The 23,179-nt window shown below is 47.5% G+C and overlaps 1 protein-coding gene across 1 annotated transcript in view; it reads left to right on the forward strand.

Annotated features, from left to right (window-relative positions):
- The window catches only part of HS3ST4 (heparan sulfate-glucosamine 3-sulfotransferase 4), a 379,070-nt gene extending 361,889 nt beyond the window's left edge, over nt 1–17,181 (forward strand). Inside the window, exon 2 of the mRNA XM_079120913.1 lies at nt 15,268–17,181. Coding sequence (XP_078977039.1) covers nt 15,268–15,904 — 637 coding nt within the window. The 3' untranslated portion in view covers nt 15,905–17,181. The remainder of the gene's footprint in view (nt 1–15,267) is intronic.
- Nucleotides 17,182–23,179: the final 5,998 nt, after the last annotated feature.

The following is a 23,179-nucleotide window of genomic DNA, read 5'->3' on the forward strand; positions in this document are numbered from 1 at the left end:
CCTTAGAAAACTTGGAATGGTACCACCATTTGACCCAGCTATCCCACTCCTTGGCCTCTACCCAAAGGACTTAAAATCAGCATACTACAGAGATACAGTCACATCAATGTTCATAGCTGCTCAATTCACTATAGCCAGATTGTGGAACCAACCTAGATGCCCTCCAGTTGATGAATGGATAAAGAAACTGTGGCATATATATGCAATGGAATATTACTCCGCCATGAAGAATGATAAAATTATGGCATTTGCAGGCAAATGGATGAAATTGGAGAATATCATGCTAAGTGAGATAAGCCAATCTCAAAAAACTAAAGGATGAATGATCTCGCTGATAAGCGGATGAGGACATATAATGGGGGGTAGGAGGGGTTAGCATTAGGGTTAGGGTTAGGTTTAGAGTTAGGGATAAGGAAGATGGTAAGAATGGAGGAAGGAAGGACTGTATAGAGGGAAAAGAGGGTTGGAAGGGGTGGGGGGAAGGGAAAAAATAACAGAATGAATCAAACAACATTGCCCTATGTAAATTTATGATTTTTAATTTAATAAAAAAATTTTAAAAAAGAGGATATGGGGCTGTTTTGAAAGGCAGGTGGAATAAAACCAAAGGTAGCTGGAGAAAAGGCAAGAAGTGAATGGAAACTTGGCAGATTGGCAGATGCCTTCATTCAGAGTCAGGTCTTCATGACTCTGAGGCTCAGAGTTGGGGTGCCCCACGGCGCTGGAGGCTGTTGGGCTTGTACATGCACAAACGGCAGAGGCAGACTCAGCCAGAACAAACGGAGCGTGCATGTCAGCAGGATGCAGGTGAGAAGGAAGGAAGCCTAGCAGCCTCTCTGAGACCGTGAGAGCCTGAGGTGGAGAGACCCAGAGCACAGGCTTCCTGAGAGAAGCTCCCTCCTGTCGCCGTCTGTTAAACTGTGAGCACAAAGTCCCTGGGCAGACACGCTGACACTTCTGTAATCATCATTTAATTGCTGTACCTGCCCTTTGAGACACTGAGCCTGAGGACAGAAAATACAATAAAATCACTAACAGAAGACGGTGTGCGAGGCGCTGCAGAGGGACACACTTGGAATGCGTATGAAGACAGCGTCAGAGGTGTGCACTCCAGAGGGGCTCCCTAGTCAGGAGCTGGCAAAGTGTTTTCCCTGATCTTGTTCATTTGAAATCGAGGAACATTTTGTCTTAGAACCTCCAGAGGGAGATGGTCCAATCACAAAAGGTAAAGGAGGAGAAGAAGAGTCCGTGGCATAAGGACACTGGTGGAAGCTGGGGTGTCAGCGGGCAGCGATTTCCATTTGAGATCTGTGCTTTGCAGCTGATCAGCTTCAGAACTACTGGAAGGGATTTCTGCATCCCTGCAGATACTAAGCACTGAGTATAAGTTAACCCATAAAAGACCCACGGACACACACTCACACACACCCACAGAAAGAAACCTTTAGAAAACGCAGAGTCAATGATGACCATCACAAATGCGTTTCAAAGGATTGTTGAAATCATTTCTGTCCATATGTGCTTTCTAAATCCAACAATATGGGAAAGGCAGCTGCCATCGCCTGGTGGTCTGCGGCTCTTAAAGATCAGCGATCACACTGGGAAAGGTCAGGGGCTACAGAGGAAAATAAAAGCAACGCTCACAATTTTCACAGCGTGAAGTGAGGGTCTGAGGCTGGAGCCAGCTCTGCCCAGCCGCAAGGCTTCCAAATGCTTAGGCTCCTCGGGGTGCAAGGAGAAAGTTCTAGAATTCCTCTGGCATACGTGCGTGCCATACTGAAGCTGTTGGCGGTTCATAGAATGGGCTGGTTCAATGCCGTTGGGAGAGGTGGGGTTCTGAATTAGGGTCACCACATACCAGGGAGGCACGTCCAAGGCAGGCAGTAACAGGCCTTCAGCGTCAGAATCTGGCCAGGGCTCTTCTCTTCCCGTCACTCGCTCGAGAGATCATTGCACCTACTGTGTGCTCCATGATGGCAAGAGGGACCTTCACCAGTACTTGCTCGGTGCCAGGGTGCCTGATCTCCTTTCTTGTGAATGGTCGGGAGATGGCATGGTCCCATTCCACAGATGATGGAACTGTAGACTGAGGCATGAAGCAAGTTGCTAATAGCAAGTGTGACTCAGAGATGGCGCCCTGGAGCGACCCCTCAACCGCACACCTGGGTCAGGAGGAGGCTTCCCTGGGGTTGCTTCTGCAGGCATTGCCTGTGGGTTCTGAGTCCAGGGGACCCTCAGCCAGTAACCTCCAGCCTGAAACTCGGGACTAGCCTACATCCTAAGAGATACAGTCCTTGCAAACTGATTTTCTATTTCAGAAAGTGAGAACTTACTCGAAGGAGAGTCTTGCTGGGTTTCATCTCCTAATAAGCACAGTGCCAGGCACACTGTAGTCGCCAAATTAATGTATGAAATCATTTCACAAACTTTGATCCAATGAAGACAAATGTATGCAATACGAGAGATCAATCTGGACACCAGCTGAGAGCGTTGAAGTGAAGGCCTGGAGTGTCGGGGTCACTGTGCCATCCAGGGCTCGTGACAACTAAGTCTTCAGAGCTCTGGAGAAGGTACCACATACCCTGAAACTACCCCCGTACCCAGGCCCTGTTTCTTTTTAGGGCTTGATCCAAGAATATGGTTGTGGGGGCCTTAACCTTATGGCTGGTGTTGTGGTTGGATCTGAGGTGTCCTCCTCAGGCACCTGTGAGAATCCGGGACTGTTTGGAGGGAAAAGATTGGATTGTGAGAGCGGTCACCTAACCTGCCCATCCTGGTTGAGTGAACTGAGTGGTCTCTGTAGGCAGTGGCGCATGGCTGGGGGAGGTGGGTCACTGGGGCGTGCCCTGGATGGCTCCATCTTCCCCTGGCCCCTTCCCCCTTCCCTCGCTCTGCCTCCTGGCTGCCGTGAACAGAGCCGTGTTCTTCGCCACGTCCCTCCGCCATGATGCTCCGCCTCACCTTTGGCCCAGAGCAATGGAGCTGGCTCACCATGGACTGAACTTCTGATTCCATGAGCCAAAATAAACTTTCCCTCCTCTCAGTTGTTCTCATCAGGTAGTTCGGTCGCACAGCAATGCAAAACCGACTAACACAGCTGACTAGCTCCCGCCCATTGAGGGGGTGAAGGCGCCATTCCAGCAGATGAGACCCTGTAAAGTCCTCCTGGTTCTCATCTGAAAGAGCAAGACTGGCTATAGAGATGGAGAAAGGCTGACATTATCATTTATCATTTATCACGTCTCTGGCCACAAAGAAGAAGTAGTCTCACAGGACAGGTAGGATTCTTGACTTCTGATCCTTGGAGAGAAGATCCATCCCAAAACAGTTCAGGACACTTGGGTCCCCAGAAGGCGACAGGCGTCACTTTTCCACATAGTTCTTAGGAAGGAGGAGATTCTCACACCTTCTCTCTCCTCTCTTGCTGGTTCTACTGATATTCTGCCACACTTCCTTGAGGATGGTAGTTAGCAAAAGCATCAGGAAAAAGACAAAGAAAATTCCATTCTCTCTCCACAGTAGACCCAGAGCGGCAGCCTACCCTTGGTTCCTGGGTCTGCGTCAAGATCGCCAAGCCCTCTGCTTCCTGTTGTGTATGACTCCTTCCTTCCCTCATCTCCCAGCTGGGACCCAGATGTGGTCCAGGGCAGCTTCACTAGCCTGGCCTCTTGGTCATCCTGCCACGTCTGCCTGGTGCAGCCCCTGGATGTACACCTGGTCACTGAGTCGATTATTGTCAGCTCAGATTATGGTTTCCAACTTCAGCTGGGTCCTCGGAATCTGGTGATAGTTCTCTGGTGTGGAGCAGACAAATTATCCCTCATCCCTTGGGTTTCAAGAAAGGTTTTTATATTCTAATTCAAATTATGACCATCTTGAAACCCACGTGACTAGTTTGCACGGACCCGGGTAATGAGTCCTTATTCAGAGCCGTTCTGCCCAGGGGTAGGGCATGAGTCCAGTCTTCTGGGACCAGATCACGTGGCTCCACCGGAGGCTCCCGCTCCTCCATGCCTGTGCTTCCCATGGTCCTCATGCACTCAGCACTGCGCCCGTCCACACAGCAAGTGTTCCCATATCCAGGGCTGTGTGTTCAGAGATCTCAGATATTCAGCATCCCAGGAGGTGGGACGGTGCCTTGAGAAGCTGCGGGGTAATTGTCTCAGTGGTAAAGCGTCACTCAGAACCATCACGGTAGCCAACACGTGGATAGGGCTTCCTATGCAGCAGGCGACAAAGGCAACTGCTGTGGTCCGGATATATTTCAGGTGTGTCCCCCCAAAGTTCACGTGTTGAAAGTGAATTTCCATTTTGAGGCATCAATAGGATGGGAATTTAATCTGATAATGGCGTTTAGCATTGGGGCCTTTGGGAGGTGATTGGGATTCGATAGTGATCGAGGTGGAACCCCGCGATTGATTAACTGGGGACTTCATAAGAAGAGAGAGACTAAGCACCACGGGAAGACGTGGGCTTCCTGTCTCTTCGATGGGAGACGTTGTGCCACTTAGGGATTCTGACAACACAAAGGCTATCACCAGCTCTAACTCCTCAACCTTGTGCCTCTAAAGCCACAGGTGAAAATAAACGTCTTCTCTTTGTAAGTTTCCTGGCCTCAGATATTTTGTTATAGTGAGGCAAACTGAGTTAATGCAGCAGAATGCACACAGACTCATTCAACACGACCTTACGTGATATATCACCATGATCATGATCATGGTCATCAGGAAAGCTAGGCACACCAGAGAGCTTCTGAAACGTGCCCAAAGTCCCAGCTCTAAGGGCGGAACCCAGATTGGAGTCCAGGCACCGTGGTAGATCCGTGGCTCTTCTCAGGTGGTAATGTGCACCTCCCTGGGGCGTTTATGGCTCTCATGACTAGAGGGTGCTACTGGCATCTGAAGGGTGCAGGCCAGGGATGCTCCTCAACACCCTGCAATGCCCAGGACCGTTCTCACCATAAAGAATTATCCATCCCAAGTGTCGAAGTGGTGAAGTGGTGAGATTGTGAAGCCCTGGGTTAAAAGTGGGTTTGTCTGGGGCAGTCTAACATTTTTCTTTCTTTTCTTTTCTTTTCTTTTTTTTTTTTTTTTTTTTTTTTTTTTTTTCTTCTTCTTTGCCCATAAAATAGAGAGACTATTCACCTCCCTGGAGAAAAAAAAATTAGCCACTCCTGGTAAGCAGAATAGGGACCACCTTCCTGGGTGAGGAAGTTGTGTGATGGGGGCAAGGCTGGAGGTAGGCCCCTGCCTTTCCTTCCAGATGGGTCTCTGGAGGGAAAACCAACCCAGGACAGTGTCACCAGAATCCGTATGTCATTAGTATGGCGTCCAACCACCTTCCGTCCTCTCTGCGTCTTCTGACTCCTGTACTCGGCCCTCAGGCTCAGCCACCACCGGGAACACCCATGCCACCAGGAAGACTCCTCTTGAGACTGCCGATCCAGGTCCCACATCTCCAGACCCTCCAGTTCATGTCTGCCGGGACCAGGGATTCTCCCTGAGTAGGAATGCCCATTAGCCTGGTTTCTTCACCTGAGGGTGCTGGCCTGACCCCACCCCCAAGCTCCAACTGGTCTTGGGACCATCCTCTCCTTTGCCCCACGGAAGAGTGGTCAGTCAGTTTCAGATCTCATCTCTGCTGCATGCAAGCTGTGTGGTCTTAGCCAAGGCGCTTACCTTCTCTGTTGCCGATTATTCCTTGATACCAGGGAAAATATTAGCATCTTCTTTCTCCATCTGTTTCTACAGGACACATGTCCTTACCAATTCAGTGACATGTCTCTGACAAACCTCCAGATTCTAAAATATCTGTCCATGCTTCCCACAAGGTCTTTCTTTTCACTCTTTTTAAAATTTTTTTTATTTGTTCTAATTAGTTACACTTGACAGTAGCATGCATTTATACCTTTTGATAAATCATACATAAATGGAGTGTAGTCTCTCATCTTTCTGATTGTACACATTGCAGGATCACATGGGTCATGCAGTCATACCTGCACATGAGATAATAATGTCTGTTTACTGTCCCTCCTTCCCCATATACCTTTCCCTCCCTTCACTCCCCTCTACCTAATATAAAGTGACTCTACCCTTCCCCATCCCTCCCCCCTTATTGTGAATTAGCCTCTGCATATCAGAGAAAACATTCAAACATTTGGCCTTTGGTTTTTTGGGTTTGGCTTATTTCACTTAGCATGATGATATTCTCTAACTCCATTCATTTACCAGCAAATGTCAGAATTTAATTATTCTTTAAAGCTGAGTAATATTCCATTGCATATATGTATATCCATATATATATATATATATATATATATATATATATATATATATATATATATATATTTACCACAGTTTCTTTATCCATTCATCAGTTGAAGGACATCTCGGTTGGTCCACAATCTGGCTATTGTGAATTGAGCTGCTGTGAACATTGATGTGGCTGCCGTCAGTGTAGTGTGCTGATTTTAAGTCCTTCGGGTATAAACCAGGGAGTGGGACAGCTGGGTCAGATGGTGGCTCCATTCTGAGTTTTAGTACTTCATCATGGATCATCTCGGGGTTCATTCAGGCAGAATCGCGCAAGCATGGAATATAGTTTGCTCCACTCTGGTTCCCAGTACTTCCCCTTGCTCTCCCTTCTTGGTTTCCTTTCCTGACTCTCCTGCTCGCTCTCCTATGTGTTGGTGGTATTTCGAGCGAGTGCATTATGGCTCTACATAAAGGGGAAATCCACCATGGTCCGGTTCTTCTACGCACGCAGGAAACTTGCACATGTTTTAAAACAACAAACCCGCAGGAGACCTGAGTTTACAGTCCTCTCCAGAGTGTGACCCTGGGTCACTCACCTGGAACGCTGTCCTTCTCCTTCCCTGATCATTCTGTGTGTGGAATCTGCACAGCCTGTCTGCTCCCGCCCTTTCTCCTTCTCTTTCCTCCCTCGCTCTTTCTCTTCCTTTTGCCTCTCTTTCTCCTCCTCTCCTTTGCTTCTCCTCTCTTTCCTCTCCTGTGCCCCACACATTTCTGCCTCCTTCTTCCTTGCATAGGTGTCCAGCAATGTAGCCCAAGCAGAGATAGTTCGTTTGAAAAGACAGTTCTGCCTGCGAGAGAGTTGTCCTATTCGAAGCACAGAACACTTTATGAAATGGAATATTCCAGCCTTCCTTTCTCAGAACGTATAGTCTGTTGAAGGGCAGGGATCATGTTAGCCTTATTATTAACATATGCCCAGCTCCTGGTGCCTAATAAGCATCTGCAAGTGTTCAGGGGAATTAATGAGGGAGAGGCTGTTAATGCAGCCTTTTCTTGTGCAGAAATTGGAGGTCTAGGGAGAGAGAGTCCCTGTCCTTAATTCATTTAGCAAGTCGGCTGTTAACTCAGAGTGGGAGCTCAGGACTCTCCTTAGCTTCAGTGTGGCCGACAGCCTTGGTCCCTGGCCATGCTGCTTTTCTTGAGTCTATAAAAGGGTGGCTTTTAAGTGGTTTGACTTTTCCGCCTACAGGCAGTTCTGGATTCCTGATTTGGGGGCTGGAAATCTTCATGGATTTCCCAACATCGCTGGGCAAAGTGAAGTCCGGGCCGAGTTCTTGGGCAGGATTCATTTTCTCTCTGAATCTCAGGTTCCACATTCCCATGACGCACACAGCGAGTTGTGGTAAGGTTTAACCAGGACGGCACGGGAAAGTGGCCTGTTTGGCACGTGGCAAGCAGCAGGTGCTGCAGTGAATTTCCAAGTAAGTCTCTCTCCTCCATGCAGAGCTGGCCCCGCTTCCTGCCCTGGAAGCGCTATCCTCCTGGGTTACAGTTCATCAGGAGGGCTCAGAAAATACTGCTAATTTATGCATCATTTATTCCACTGGATAATGCATTTGGGGAAAATGTGAGGTGGCCACATGCCTCGAATTCAGGCAAGCCAAAGGCAAGCTCCGCACTGACCCTTTCAGAGAGAATGGGACGTTTATATCTAATAGGGTTGACGGCTTTCTCCCTGGGCGTTCATGATGGTATCCATTTGCTTCAGCTGAGGAGGCCCCAGAGACAGATATTACAAATTGAATGATGGAGCTTGATCTGGCAGGAATTTCTAGGGATTCTGGCCTGGGTTCTGTGTGTCCCAGTGGTAAGTCAGTGACGGCCTTTCAGCTCACAGAACAAATCTCCTTCTTAGTTTCCCCTTTGCCCTCTGCTGGCAGAGTGACCTTGGGTCAGTCAAGTAACACTGCTCATGTTGAGTAAATATTGTCAGGTGATGACCAAGAGCTCTAGCTCTTGGGATTGAATTCTGACTCCACTTTTCTGGTTTTGGGCCAACAAATCAATATTTATAGACCCGGGCCTCAGTTTCTGGGTCTCTAAAGTGGAGCTAATAATGGTACTTTCATCAAAGAGTTGCTTTAAAACCTAAGAGCTGGGTTGGGCCTGGGGCTGGGTCTCAGTGGTAGAGCACTTGTCTGGTGTGTGTGTGAGACCATGGATTTGATTCCCAGTCTTGGGAAAAAAAAAAAAGAGAGAGAGAGAGAGAAACACTAACAGCTAATGTTTTGAGAACCTACTATAATTGAGTCATTCTCTAGATCTGAATATCGCATACTCCGTGAGAAGGATGCTTGTTTTCCAAATATTGAAACAGATACAAATTGCAGGTGTTCTTCAACTTATAATGGGGTTATGTCCCAAGAAATGTACTGTAAATTGAATATCAGAAGTCAAAAGTGCATTCTGTATACCTGCTGAACATCTCAGATCAGCAACACCGAACACTATGCAGCATCTGTTTGTTTACCTGCATGGTCGTAGGTACAGCCTGGGAACTGCTATACAGCATCAAGAGAGAGTAACGTAGCCAGGTGCAGTGGGTGCATCTGTAATTCCTGCTGCTAAGGAGGCTGAGGCGGGAGGATCACTTGAACCCAGGACTTCAAGGCCAGCCGGCCAACATCCCCCAAAGAGAAAGTACTGTGTTCCATATCTTTAACCCAGGAAAAGATCCACATTCAAAATTTGAAGCATGGTTTTCGACTGAACATTTATTCCTTTCATATCATTACGAAGTTGAAAAATGGCAAGTGGAATCATTTTCAGTTGGTGACCCTCCGTGCTTGGAATGAGTAACCTGTACCGGATCACACAGCTAATAAGTAGATTCAAACTGGGTTCATCTAGAGCTGGAGTCTCTGCTCTTAACAACGAGGCAGGAGAGTCCTGTGTCTGAAAGTGCTTAGAAAAGCCAGTCCGGACTTAGAACTTGAACTCTTAACGGGGAAGCACAGAGGGGAGGGAGCCCTCAGTCAACGGCAGCACCCGCTCTCGGTTGCATGGTAACGGTTGTTATGGTTTCCCACGAGTCCTCTGATGCTGCTGGCCTGCAGAGGAACGGGACTGTGCTTAGCAAAGGACCGCGGTGGTGGGACTGGGTGGGGGCGGGGCGACAGAGGGGGAGACCATCTCGTAAACATTTGGGGCTGTGAGAGCAGCTGTGTGCTCTTGCGGGATGATTCTCACCTCAGGACTGTGTGTTGACGCTGATGTCACGGCTGCTCCGAGCACCCAAGATACTGTTAACGAGCTGTTCCAAGCCCAGATGCAGTGTTTTCTCACCATATGGTCCACGCTGAAGTGCATGGTCTTTCAGGCAGGGATGGTGGAAACGCAGACACGCCCAGCCCTGTGCTGTGGAAGGCCTGGGTGTGGAGGAGCGTGTCCCCCAATCTGCCTCAACTCGCCTGGTGTCCAGGGACCGTGTATTCATTTGTAGGTCAGTCATTCATTCAACCGATAACCACATTACCACATGGCAGATGTCATATGAGGCGCTGGGAACACCAAGGTGGAGAAAACCATGCCGATGGTCCCCAGAATGAGTGCTAACCACGCAGGACATGGGACATTATTCTAAGCTCTAATGCAGGTCGCTCTCGAGGACTTTGGGCATTAAGGGAGGAGTTGGTGGAGTAGGTCCATGGTAAAGGCCCTGGGATCCCTGGGCTTCGCTCCCAGCACTTCACTCTAAACATGGCGGAGAGTTAGTGAAAATCTTTTCAAAGGAATTAAAAAAAAAAAAAAAAAAAGTTGTATGCCCAGCACCTTTCCTATTTGAGAGAATTCCCCAACTAGGCAAATGTCAGGTCCCCTCTATTAATGAAGGTGAAGAGGGGCCTACATTGTTCTCTTACACCCTGGTGGGCGGAGTGAGCCCGGGACACAGATGTCCTCCTTCAGCCTGGGTCTCTCTCCCTGGCCTTTGAGACTCGTGTATCCAGATAACTACTGAACACACCCACGGAAGGGTGTAGCAGATACCTCATGTCGCAGAGTTCCAAAAGTCAGAGTTCCAAAGTCAGAGTTGGTACCTTCTCCCCAGAGCTGCTGGTTCTCCACGGTTCTCCACACATCAGTAAGCCTCGCCTCCATGTGGCCTTCAGCTCCGCCCAGTCCTCTTGGAACCATCCGTGACACCTCTCCCTCTCTGATACACACATCCCACCCATCATTAAGGACTGTTGGCATTTTTTAGAAAAGCAGGTCCCCATCGTGAGCACCTTTGGCCACGCTGTCCTTACCACCTCCACTTCTAGCTTGCTTTCCTGAGGTGGCCGCTGAGGAGGCTGCTTCCTTCTGCTCTGGCCACCCTGCTCTCCATTCTCAGCAGCCAAAAACCAAAAATTGAATGCAAATCAGATCACAGGCTCCTGTTCAATATTCTTCAATGACGTCTCATTACACAGAGAAAAAAGCATTCCAGGGTCCTTCTTGTGGCCTGTGAAGCCCTCCTCCATCTCTCCCCGCCATCTTTCCTGACCTCGTTTGCTAACTGCCTCACCTTCTCTCACTCCCCTCTAGCATCCCTGGCCTTTTTCCTGTTCCTCGTGCACGCCAAGATATGAGAACATGGGCGTATTGAAATGTCAGATGCCGTTGAGAAGAACTTAATTAAAAGCTACGGGAGAGAAGAGAGATTGGGGTGTGAACTGTTCTGGAAAAGATGGAGGGGATGAGAGCTGAAGCCAGGGGGAGAGGTTGGTCTTCTCCAGTAGGAGAGGCGCCAGCGCCAATCTTATAGGAAGAGGGAGGCCAGGAAGTGCAGACATAGTTGCTGGATCCGAGGCCTGGATAAGGGGACCAAGGAAGAGAAAGGGAAGATGAGCACACCTCCGCCAATCACCAAAAACCCAGACCCGGGAGAGAGATTCGTGGCTTGTCATTCATTCACCCATTCATTCAACAGATATTTTTTGAGCTTCTATTTGCTCTGAACTGATGTTAGGCACTAAGGCTGGCATGGAATCACTGCCGCACAGCCATGAAATGTTGAAAACAAGTCACCCTCAGTGAGACCTTGGACAGCATCTTTAGCTTCTGAGCCTGTTTCCTTCTCTGGAATAATAGTAATAGCTGCTTTGTTGGTTGCAATAGTTAATCATGTAGAGCTACAAAGAGCCCTGCATTTGAACTTGGGATGTGGCCTAGTGGTAGAGCATTGCCTGGCATGCCCAATGCCATGGGTTCAATCCCCAGCAGGACCAAGAGAAAAGAAAGAAGTTCCTACATTCATCTAAAGTGACAGCCAGGTTGGTAGGTCTGTGGAGGGAGGGACCGTGTCTATTTCATTCATTACTGTTACCTTCATGGCAAATGATCATGTATGGATGTTTGAATGGGTTTTAGGAAGAGAGGCGATTGCAGTTGCATAGACTTTGAGCTGCTACTGGAAATCTTACTAACAAAGGAACCCAAGTAATGCATGCCACCACCGGTTGGATCTTGGCTCTGTGACACAGTCTCACCACTAGTGCCCCATGGGAGCCCTCACAAATTACACGCTTTGAACACCCATCCGTAGCATGATGGGAAAAGCCACGCAGACTCCTCTGCTCCCCTCTGCTCTTTTCACGGGGCCCTCAGGGCCTGCATGAGCCAGGCACACACTTAGGACGCTCTGATATCCTTGGGCCTGTGGGCTGGGTACCACTTCCTCTCAGATGCTGCAGATGCAAGACTCGAGATCCACAGAGATCTTGACGAGTTGCCCGTTAGCTGAAGCAAAGGAGATGCGTCTGAATGGGGCTCGGGGCAAAGCAAGCTCTGAGGTCTTAGGTGTGAGTGGCAGAGGAAGGACGAGTAGCCAAGCAGCTGCTCCTGTGCTAAAGAAAAAGAAAGCCCTCCAAACGTGCAAAAGCATATCCGAGGGACCCACTTCTGGAACAGGCCATGTGAAAATAGCTCTTTTCAGTTGTTTTTTTGTTTTTTGCACCAACTTCAAATTAATACGTTTATAATGTGATATAAGCTCCATAATAAAATAAGAGGTTGATCTTTCCAATTGAAGTAGAAATGGGACGTGGGAGCATTCCCTATACTTAGGCTGAACCAGTGGTTGGTCACCAGCATCTAAATACAGAAGTACAGCTAATGACATTGGCTTGAATCACGATTTACATTTTTTTAAGAGATCTGTCCCTTAATTCACCTTTTCCATTTGGTCAAATATTTTTTAAAAATTTCTATCCCGGCACGGTGGCCCGTGACTGTAATCCCTGCAGCTCGAGAGGCTGAGGCAGGCAGATCTCAAGTTCAAGGCCAGCCTCAGCAACTTAGTGAGGCCTGAAGCAACTCAGCGAGACCCTGTTTCTAAATAAAATACAAAAAAAAAGGGGGGGGGGCTGGGGATGTGGCTCAGTGGTTAAGAAGCCCTGGGTTCAATACCAAGTACCAAAGGGGGGCAAATATTTTCTTTGCCTCCTCTAAGAATTGCTATGAAAATGACCTGAGTAGCTGGCTTAAGTGAAATAAAAATTCTGGCATGACTTGGGTGCTGTCCTAAGTCCCTTGTCTGGGCTCCCACATTGACTCTTCATTGCAGTCCTATGAGGATGAACCAGTATTAGCCTATTTTGAGTTGAGGAATGGAGGCTCAAAAGGGGGCTAAGTAACTTCCCCCAGGAAATATGGGTCAGCAGAACTCTGAAGTCAGCAAGTCTGAGTCCCAAGATTGTGTTTCTTAACCCCACGACTCCAAAGGTGGAAATTAAACCTGGTGAAGACAAAAGCAGCACACAAGCATAATGACATTCCAAATACTTTGGAGAACACATCAGTCACTCCACGACACGTATGATTATTCATGATCAGGGATATGGCTTTGATTTGAAAACTCCGTACTGCCCCACTATTATGCACTAACAAGGTCTAGCGAGCTCTATGTGAATTTCTCTAGAAGGCCGATTCCTCTAGCTTAATAAAACTGCTTGCAACGAAAGCTCAAAACCCAGCAGCAATTAATTATTGACAGAGCATGTGAATTAGAGATAAAAGAAAAGTCATTCTTTCTCCACACACGCGATAGTAAATAAATTTAATTATGGTAGGAGAAGCTAAGGGATCTTCGTCTGTATTAAGTTTTATTAGCTGAGACATTTAAAAGCATGTCATCATAACAAAGAGGTCTTGTGTAATCCTAAATGTACCACTTTGGTGCAAGGCTCGAAAGTGAATAGACTTAATGGAGCACCTGGTGGCAGATGGCCTGCTGTACCGACAGGTATTGAACAGGTTTATCGTCAATTAACTCTGGTCTACATATGCCTACAGCAAATTGACTGCCTAATAGGATCCTGAGCTTCATTTTATTACTATCAGGCCAGCCAAGTTGGGATTTGGAGGGATGGCATTAAACCCGTTTAATATCTTGGAACCCAAATAAGATGACATCATTCCAAAGGTGGACGGGCAGAAGGTGGTCAATGGGGAAAAGCACCCTTGTCAAAGAAACCAAAAGACATGGACCGTGGTGTGGAATGTGTATAAGTTAGCTTTCCATTATTGTAGCAAATGCCTGAGATAATCAACTTAACAAGAGGAAAGGTTTATTTCAGCTCAACTTGTCAGAGGGTTTCGTTTCATGGTTGATTGGTCCTGTTGCTTTGGGTCTGTGACAGCACTGTACATCATAGCAGGAGCACAGGGTGAAGGAAACCCATTCATCTGCTGACCACAGTACAAAAATAGGTAAATTCAAGGAAGGGGCTGGGTTCCCAATAGCCCTTTCAAGGCCACGCCCCCCAATGACCTAAATTCTCCCTCTAGGCCCCACCTCTTAAAGTCTCCACCACCTCTCAACAGTGCTACCATTTAGGGATCAAACCTTTAGCATGTACCTCTAGGGGACATTCCAAATATAAACTAGAGCAGGATCTGTCTGTGGCTCACTGGGCAAACTTGGGAGCAAAGAAAGAGGAAAATCCTGTTTATTGAAGCAGACCGATACAAGATGCTTTCACCCTACATGTTCTTTTACTCTCAACTGAATTTGAGGTAAATGTTAGCATTTTTCAAACGAGGATCATAAGAACCAGAGATATGATTCAAATTGCTAAGGTCACAAAACCTTTCTAATTCCTGTGTCCATTCCCTGTTCCTGGCCTTTGGTTTCCTCATTTGTGCAATAATGCCCTTGGACAGAGTCAGGGGTCAGCAGACGTTTTAGGTAAGGGCTCTACAGTGAATGTGCTAGGTTTCCTGGGCTACATGGTCTCTGCTGCACCCGTTAGCTCAGCTGTCATGGTGCAAAGGCACCCATAACACATGGAATGGGAGTGAGTGCTCCTAATGAAAATTATCGAAGTACATGAAAATTTGAATTCCATATGATTTTCATGTTCTTCACAGTATTATCATCATCATTAGTATTATTATTATTTTGAGTTTATTCCAACTATGTAAAGATTGCAAATCCTTCTTATCTGTGAGTCTGCTCGGTGGATGGTAGTTTTCCAACCCTGGACTGGATAATCCTGGAGGTCTCGTTGAGCTCAAACATTTTCTGAAAGCCACTACGACAATAAGATCCTTAATGTATTAAGCTCTTGTACATGACAGATTCTGTGCTAAATGCTTTTCAAACATTATCTCCCTTAATCCTTACACTACCATGTGAAGCCAGTGCTATCATTATCTGCATTTCAGGGATTATAAAACTAATATGGAGAGAAATTAAGGGCATATCTAGGTTAAACATAACTGGTAAGAGGTAGAAAAGCAATTTAATCCCAGGGGTATAAGGTCCCCAGAAAAAGAGGTGGGAGCCTCTGTGGCCTTTTCTGGTAATTACCTAGTCAAGACTCTAGTGGGGACATGGAAATGAAAAGAACACCCAAGTGCTTATCATTTTATATGGCTGCTTCTCACTAGGTTATTCTTACCATATATTTTATGCAAAAAAAATTAAACTATTTCCAGATGGGAATAACTGCTGTCTTCCCTTTTCCAGGAACGTGATGCCCAAGACGTTGGATGGGCAGCTAACCATGGAGAAGACCCCAAGTTACTTTGTGACCAATGAGGCTCCCAAGCGCATCCACTCCATGGCCAAGGACATCAAGCTGATCGTGGTGGTGAGAAACCCCGTGACCAGGGCCATCTCCGACTACACCCAGACGCTGTCAAAGAAACCGGAGATCCCCACCTTCGAGGTGCTGGCCTTCAAAAACCGGACCCTGGGGCTCATTGACGCCTCCTGGAGCGCCATCCGGATTGGGATCTACGCGCTGCACCTAGAGAACTGGCTGCAGTACTTCCCCCTCTCCCAGATCCTCTTCGTGAGCGGGGAGCGGCTCATAGTGGACCCCGCGGGGGAGATGGCCAAAGTCCAGGATTTTCTGGGCCTCAAGCGCGTTGTGACTGAGAAACATTTCTACTTCAACAAAACCAAGGGATTCCCTTGCCTCAAGAAGCCGGAAGACAGCAGCGCCCCCAGGTGCTTGGGCAAGAGCAAAGGCCGGACTCATCCCCGCATAGACCCCGACGTCATCCACAGACTGCGGAAATTTTACAAACCCTTCAACTTGATGTTCTACCAGATGACTGGCCAAGATTTCCAGTGGGAACAGGAAGAGGGGGACAAATGAGACTAGAACGGGGGAGGGCAGGCGAGTGAACAGCAAGGGTGCTCCTCACCCGGGTCCTGTGTCCCCAGGTTCTGCAGCCTCAGGTTTGCTGGTGTTACCAAGTCGATCTCCCTCCTCCAGACGGGATGCTCCCAGGGCTGTTGGCATAGGCAGAGGGGTGGATCCCACGGGCGACCCCACAGAGGAACCAGGTCTGGGTCTGGTTGACCAGATGACCACAGAACCCACCATTCATCTTTCTCTTCTCCCCATTGGTAGAGTCTGGTACCTCTCAGTATGGAAGACAGTGCCATGAGTGTTTATTTGAATGACAAAAAGAAAGATCTCCAAAATGGGTGCTCTTAGTTTGGGGAACCTGGGTTCTAGACCGGTACCTGGCACAGACCCTTGATGTCTCAACCTCTGGTGGGGCTTTCCCTGGAACGTGACGGGCGGCTGAGTCCCTCTAAGGCATTCTAGCCTTCTCATTGAAGTCCCATCCCACAAGCCCTTGACTTCCTTCTTCCCCACCTTGTGAAGGCAAAGGCATGCACATTCCTCACCCCACTCTCCCCACCCCAAAATAGCTAACACCCCTGGAAGCCTTCTTTCTAAGGCTCTTCATGAGCGTCCTGGATGGTGGGAAGCTTAGCATATGTCCTCGCGCTACAATCTGGCCCACAGCATGTCTCTTGGAGCCGTGTGATCTCAGCTAAGTCCAGAGCCCTGATGTGGCAAAGATGAATGGCACACTTTAGGGAGAAAGAAAAAAATCCAATCTTCTGGGTGGGAGGTCTCCTTAACTAAAGACCCTCCCCTGTGGTCCTGAGGTCTGCTTTTGGGATGGACTCTCTCCCTTAGGGTCCCCAGAGAGGCAAAAGCCCAGAGAGTCGGCATGTCTTTTTGTTATGAATCACCCTCAGCGATGCTGGGGGGAAGGGATCTCTGTTCTGTTTTTCCCACCTCTACCCCTCGGGTCATCTCCTGATTCATTTTCCTCATTCAGAGATGGCACACAGCTGGCAACAGCAAGAGGGCTGATTTCGTTTGTCAGCTCCAGTTAAAGGGGGTAGGGGAGGGTAAGGGCTGTCTGCAGACACCCCCATCAAGGGCTGCCAAATACAGTGACCCTTCCCACGAGTCTGATTTGATTCAAATGCAGCATTTGACATAAAGCACTTGTCCGCAGATCACCCAAACCGGGAATTGTTCTAGTAAAATTTGGAATTTGTACGAGTGTGGGGAAAGTTGAACCCGCTCAGCTGTTATTAAACCGTCATTTCTCCCGCTCAATGAAAACCGTGTTGTTATAAAGCTTCATGCAACCTGATTAATGGGTTTCTGTCGCCTGTTTGTCTGGGTCATGTCTATCCCCACCCTCACCCTGGAAGGCTGGGCACATCCTTCCTCTGGTCAGAAACATCCAGGTTGGAGAGTCTTTGGAGAAATCTGTCTGCGGGGCAGGAGGAGGTTTGCAAAAGAAAATGGGACCTGGGAGGGAGGGCGGATTTCCCTCTCTTCACCCATCCTGGTGAGGAAGGGGCTGACATTCCAGATGCAGAAAAACAGCTTTACAAATATGTTTTTTCTAGATAAGGGAAATTGAGCAGAAGGCAAGAGATATACTTTCAATACCAAAGTAAAAGTAGATACAGATCAAAATGCAGACACACACGCATGTGAAGGCAGAACCCAAGCCTGCGCAGAAGGCGTGCTGTGGGGCCAGCGGATGGTGGGCTTGTGACGCGTCCAGCAAGGACCTGGGCTTTCCAGTAGCTGCCCCTCACAGTCAGCCAGGGGGCCTTTCAGGGTACAGCTGACTCACTGGCTCAGAAACAAGGGTGGGACTCCAGCATCCATCCTTCCAAAAATATTCTTAAAGAGGGTGGGATTGAGCACAGCAGAGTCTTGTCTGTCCACCTCTTTGCCTTCTCTACCTCCCTTCACCTGCAGAAGCATAAAAGGCTGGTGCAAGAACTATTCCCAAGGGACGTGGCCCCCAGGGTTTTCTGTTTTCCTGGTAGCAATATGTTCTATCTTGGAGTCCTGTGGCAGCTGGGTAAGGAGTGACCTTATTTAGACATAGGAACACACGTCTGGTTCTAAGAAAGCTTTAAAGCTGCTGATCCCCTAGAATGGCCATTGCCCCAGCCTACCCGCCCTACTCATCCATGCTGGGTAGAGGCACATGGATTCAGATCTTCAATCACACTCGACTCTGTTTCCGGTCTCCCTGGATGTCTACCTGTCCTTATAAACCCAGCATGTCAGCACCTTAAGCGCCGCTTCCAAAGAAAGCTAGTAAGCGTGTGTCCTCACATAAATATGTCACATAAATATGATGAACAAATGCATTTTCTAATATGGTTAGCCAGGAGTAAAGAAGCCATTTTCACCTGGGAAATAAAGGTAGGGAAATCCCTCTCTCTTCAGCCATTTATAGACCCTTCTGGGTAACAGCAGAATGCAATTCTCTGAGGAAAAAGGGCAGAGGCCCAATCTTGGGATCGTGAGGACTTTGAAGAGTCTGTTTGGCAAAATGGTTGAAAGCTCCTGGTTCTGAAGAGAAACCCAAACTTGACACATTTAAGGTCTGTTTCCTTCAGGGCTTACTCTGGTTTGATGCTTGTGACTGTGGGGGTGAGCCACTAAGCCATGTCCCCTTTGTCACTGGAAAGACTTGGTGGAGGAATTATCTTCTATCCGGAAAAAGCAAGTCAATGAGCGAAAGAGAGGCAGGTGAGTGATACTCTGGCCACATTTAAAGGTGCGCGTGGCCATGCAGAGGAGACTGAATTTTGTGTTTGATTTCAATTAGCAAAGCATAAATTGTGTTTGATTTTCCGTTCTCCTTTCTTTCCTCCGTGGGTGATTTGTCGCTCTGGAATGGCTACTGCACATGGCTCAGAGATGAGAAAATACCCATTTTTTTTCCGAAATAGCGCAGCCCAAATTACTCCCATATTTTTCTTTGGCGAATACCATTCTGTACCTGAAAGAAAAAAACACCATTCTCTACATGAAGGCTACCAACTCGAAATACAACAGACACAGACAGCACCCTCACTTATTTTTTTTAATTTTTATTTTAGTGTACTGGGGATTGAACTCAGGGGCACTCGACCACTTAGCCACATCCCCAGGCCTATTTTGTATTTTATTTAGAGACAGGGTCTCACTGAGTTGCTTAGCACCTTGTGTTCGCTGAGGCTGGCTTTGAACTTGACATCCACCTGCCTGAGCCTCCCAAGCCACTGGGATTACAGGCATGGGCCACCACACCCCACAATTTTGGGTTTGTTTATGGGAAACTTTGTAGGACTCCTTGCAACTCCAGGAGCACCTCAAAGCAAATTTTAAGGCCGGGAGAGTGGGACTTTCTCAAAGCCACCATACTCAGAGTCCCCATCTGAGTCCCCCTTCTCCAAGGCCTCAACTCCTCTTTTTCTAGTTTCTTGACTTTCCTGCCTCATCTTATTTGATCACCTCATTATTTACCAAAGAAAGCATCTCCATTGCCTCACTTCTATCAAAAGAGAGGTAGTTGGTTGGCATGGCAGCACACACTGTAATCCCAGCAGCGCATGGATCACAAGTTCAAAGCCAGCCTCAGCAAAAGTGAGGTGCAGAGCAACTCAGTGAGGCCCTGTCTCTAAATAAAATACAAAATAAAACTGGGGCTGTGATCCAGTGGTCAAGTGCCCCTGAGTTCAATCCCTGGCACAAAAAAAAGAAAAAAGAAAAAACAAAAGAGGTAGTTGGGGTAGTTGGATTTTTTCCTCGCCTATGTCTGTCTTGGGCAAGGAAAATTATAAGTCTGGACTTTAGTTTTCATGTCATGTAACGTGAGTAGATTTAATTCCAACCTGAGCTCCCACCCGGGTTAAAATGAGTTAATAGATTGGAAGGTATTTGAAAAGAATAAAATGCTTCATTGGTACAAATGACGGTGATGGTGATGATAATGATGGTGATCCAGGTGCTGTAGCGCTGGGGGTGATGAAGATGAGTTGGTGATGATGATGGTGGTGGTGATGAAGATGATGATGGTGGTGGTGATGGTGGTGGTGATGGTGATGGTGATGGTGGTGCTGATGTTGGTGGTGATGGTGGTGGTGATGGTGGTGGTGATGGTGATGGTGGTGGTGATGGTGGTGGTGATGTTGATGGTGATGGTGGTGATGGTGATGGTGATGGTGGTGGTGATGGTGGTGGTGATGGTGGTGGTGATGGTGATGGTGATGGTGGTGCTGATGTTGGTGGTGATGGTGATGGTGGTGGTGATGGTGGTGGTGATGTTGATGGTGATGGTGGTGATGGTGGTGGTGATGGTGGTGGTGATGTTGATGGTGATGGTGGTGATGGTGATGGTGATGGTGGTGGTGATGTTGGTGGTGATGGTGGTGGTGATGATGGTGATGGTGATGGTGATGGTGGTGGTGATGGTGGTGATGGTGATGGTGATGGTGATGATGATGGTGGTGATGGTGATGGTGGTGGTGATGGTGATGGTGATGATGATGGTGGTGGTGATGGTGGTGGTGATGTTGATGGTGATGGTGATGGTGGTGATGGTGGTGATTGTGATGATGATGGTGGTGGTGATGGTGATGATGGTGATGATGATGGTGGTGGTGATGGTGGTGGTGATGTTGATGGTGATGGTGGTGGTGATGGTGATGGTGATGATGATGGTGGTGATGGTGATGGTGGTGATGATGGTGATGGTGATGGTGGTGATGGTGGTGATTGTGATGATGATGGTGGTGGTGATGGTGATGATGGTGATGGTGATGGTGGTGGTGATGATGGTGATGGTGATGGTGATGGTGGTGGTGATGGTGGTGATGGTGATGGTGATGGTGGTGGTGATGGTAATGGTGATGGTGATGATGATGGTGGTGGTGATGGTGGTGGTGATGATGGTGGTGATGGTGATGGTGATGATGATGGTGATGGTGGTGGTGATGGTGGTGGTGATGGTGATGGTGGTGGTGGTGGTGGTGGTGATGGTGGTGGTGATGATGGTGGTGATGGTGATGGTGATGGTGATGGTGATGGTGGTGGTGATGGTGGTGGTGATGGTGGTGATGATGGTGGTGGTGATGGTGGTGGTGATGGTGGTGATGGTGGTGGTGATGGTGATGATGGTGATGGTGGTGATGGTGGTGGTGATGGTGGTGATGGTGATGATGATGGTGGTGGTGATGGTGATGGTGATGGTGGTGGTGATGGTGGTGGTGATGATGGTGGTGATGGTGATGGTGATGGTGATGGTGGTGGTGATGGTGGTGGTGATGGTGATGGTGGTGGTGATGGTGGTGGTGATGGTGGTGGTGATGGTGATGGTGGTGATGATGGTGATGATGGTGGTGATGGTGATGGTGATGGTGGTGATGGTGATGGTGGTGGTGATGGTGATGGTGATGATGGTGGTGGTGATGGTGTTGATGGTGATGGTGGTGATGGTGGTGGTGATGGTGATGGTGGTGATGATGGTGATGATGGTGGTGATGGTGATGGTGGTGATGGTGATGGTGGTGGTGATGGTGATGGTGATGATGATGGTGGTGGTGATGGTGTTGATGATGTTACTGATGCAGAGGTACTGGTGATGAAGATTATGATGGTGGGATGCTAAGCACAAAGAAGGTTCAGGAGGAGGAGGGGAAGCTCATGATACCACATCCAGAACAATACACCTTGATAGAGTGGACTTCCAACAGGGTGTCTTCAGTTGATTCTGTTTTTGTACTCATATTGAATAGTGGTGAGAGTGCTGAGAAGAAGTGAAACACCATCGATTTGTGTAAAACCCATGCCAGGAAGGAAACTGTCTACAAATGGCACTGGCTGAATTTCACACACTCCAATAAATGAACGCCTTCCCCCGACCAAGAACAGGGTCCCTCTTCCACTCCCTACATAGATTGGTGTTTTCCTGGATCCATATTCAAGGTGTTTTTAGATATATCGAAGCTTCAAGATTCATTCACACAGACCAAATAGACCCTCTTAAGATGGAAGTGAGGGTGACATTTTCAAGTTCCTGGCTATGAGCTCAGTGACTGAAATTCCAACTCCTGAAATTTTGACATGGAAGACAAAGATAGTTGAAAGCCAGGAACATGCGTGGGAACAGGTATCATGTGTTTCTGGAAATAAGTTGAGGATCTCCTCAGGTTCTTCTTGTAACCAATTGGGATAGGGAGAACTGAGCTCATGTTTTCCAGTTTCTCATAAGAATGAGGAACTGTCATTTTCAGACATCAGAGTCATGGAAGGTCTTTCTTTTAAATTGTGAACTATCTTCCATGACAAGGTGATACAAGTACATTCGATATCATCAAGGTAGGAAATAAAGACCCCAAATGTGCATATCAACAATGGAAAATGAGCAAGAATCTCTAAAGTTCCTGGATATGGGACAATGTCATTTCCCTAGAATCAAACATGTTCCTTTCAGTCTTTTATTCTACACAGGTCTGTAGATGACCCAGTGGCAACTGAAAGAGACATGAGGAAGTGCAAAGATGACATTTCTCGAAGAACTCACATCCTAATGCACATGGGAGTACATATAGCAAAGCATTTGCACTCTCATGAAAGAGGGTGCTCAAGGTGCACATGATATGGGATAGGGTCGAGGTGATGTAGGGAAGAAACAGCAAGGGGAAAGGAAAGACCACTGAGTGCTGTGACACGAAGGACCATGCTCAGAAGCATTCGCCCCTTCCCAAATTGCAAGATAATTATTGTACTTCAGAAAGCACAAAGTGGTATACACTAACCAAATGAGACATAAAAGTGTATGCAATCCAGCACTTACAAAGGCTGTTAGGTAAAAAAGAGAACTGTGCATCAGGGATACACTTATCTAGAAAAACCTTTTCCAAGAAGAGAAAATAAGTGAGTGCAGCCCAGTCATTGATAAGAAACATATATCCTTCCATGACCTTCGAGCTCACATAGTTTCCTTGGCATTATCTGAGGCAAAAATCAAAGATGACCCTCTTCCCTCGGTGGTCAGCAATTTGTTCACTTATAAAGCAAGATGGAAAACTAAAACAATTGAAATCTACCTTTTCCAAAAATGTGCTAAAATCAATAATAGTCAAAGCATACTTCCACACTTTTACCCAAGTTAAATTAGATGAGAATGTCGTGTAAATTAGTCCTACACCTCAGTAAATCTTACAACTGTGTTTTAAAGATGGGAACTGTGAAGGCTTGGCAATTTGAGGGATTTCTTCTCAATTTCCATAGCAATGTAATGAAGTAAAATCAGAACACAGT

The sequence above is a fragment of the Sciurus vulgaris genome, assembly GCF_902686455.1.
Source record: "Sciurus vulgaris genome assembly, chromosome: 18".
Classification (NCBI taxonomy): Eukaryota; Metazoa; Chordata; class Mammalia; order Rodentia; family Sciuridae; genus Sciurus; species Sciurus vulgaris.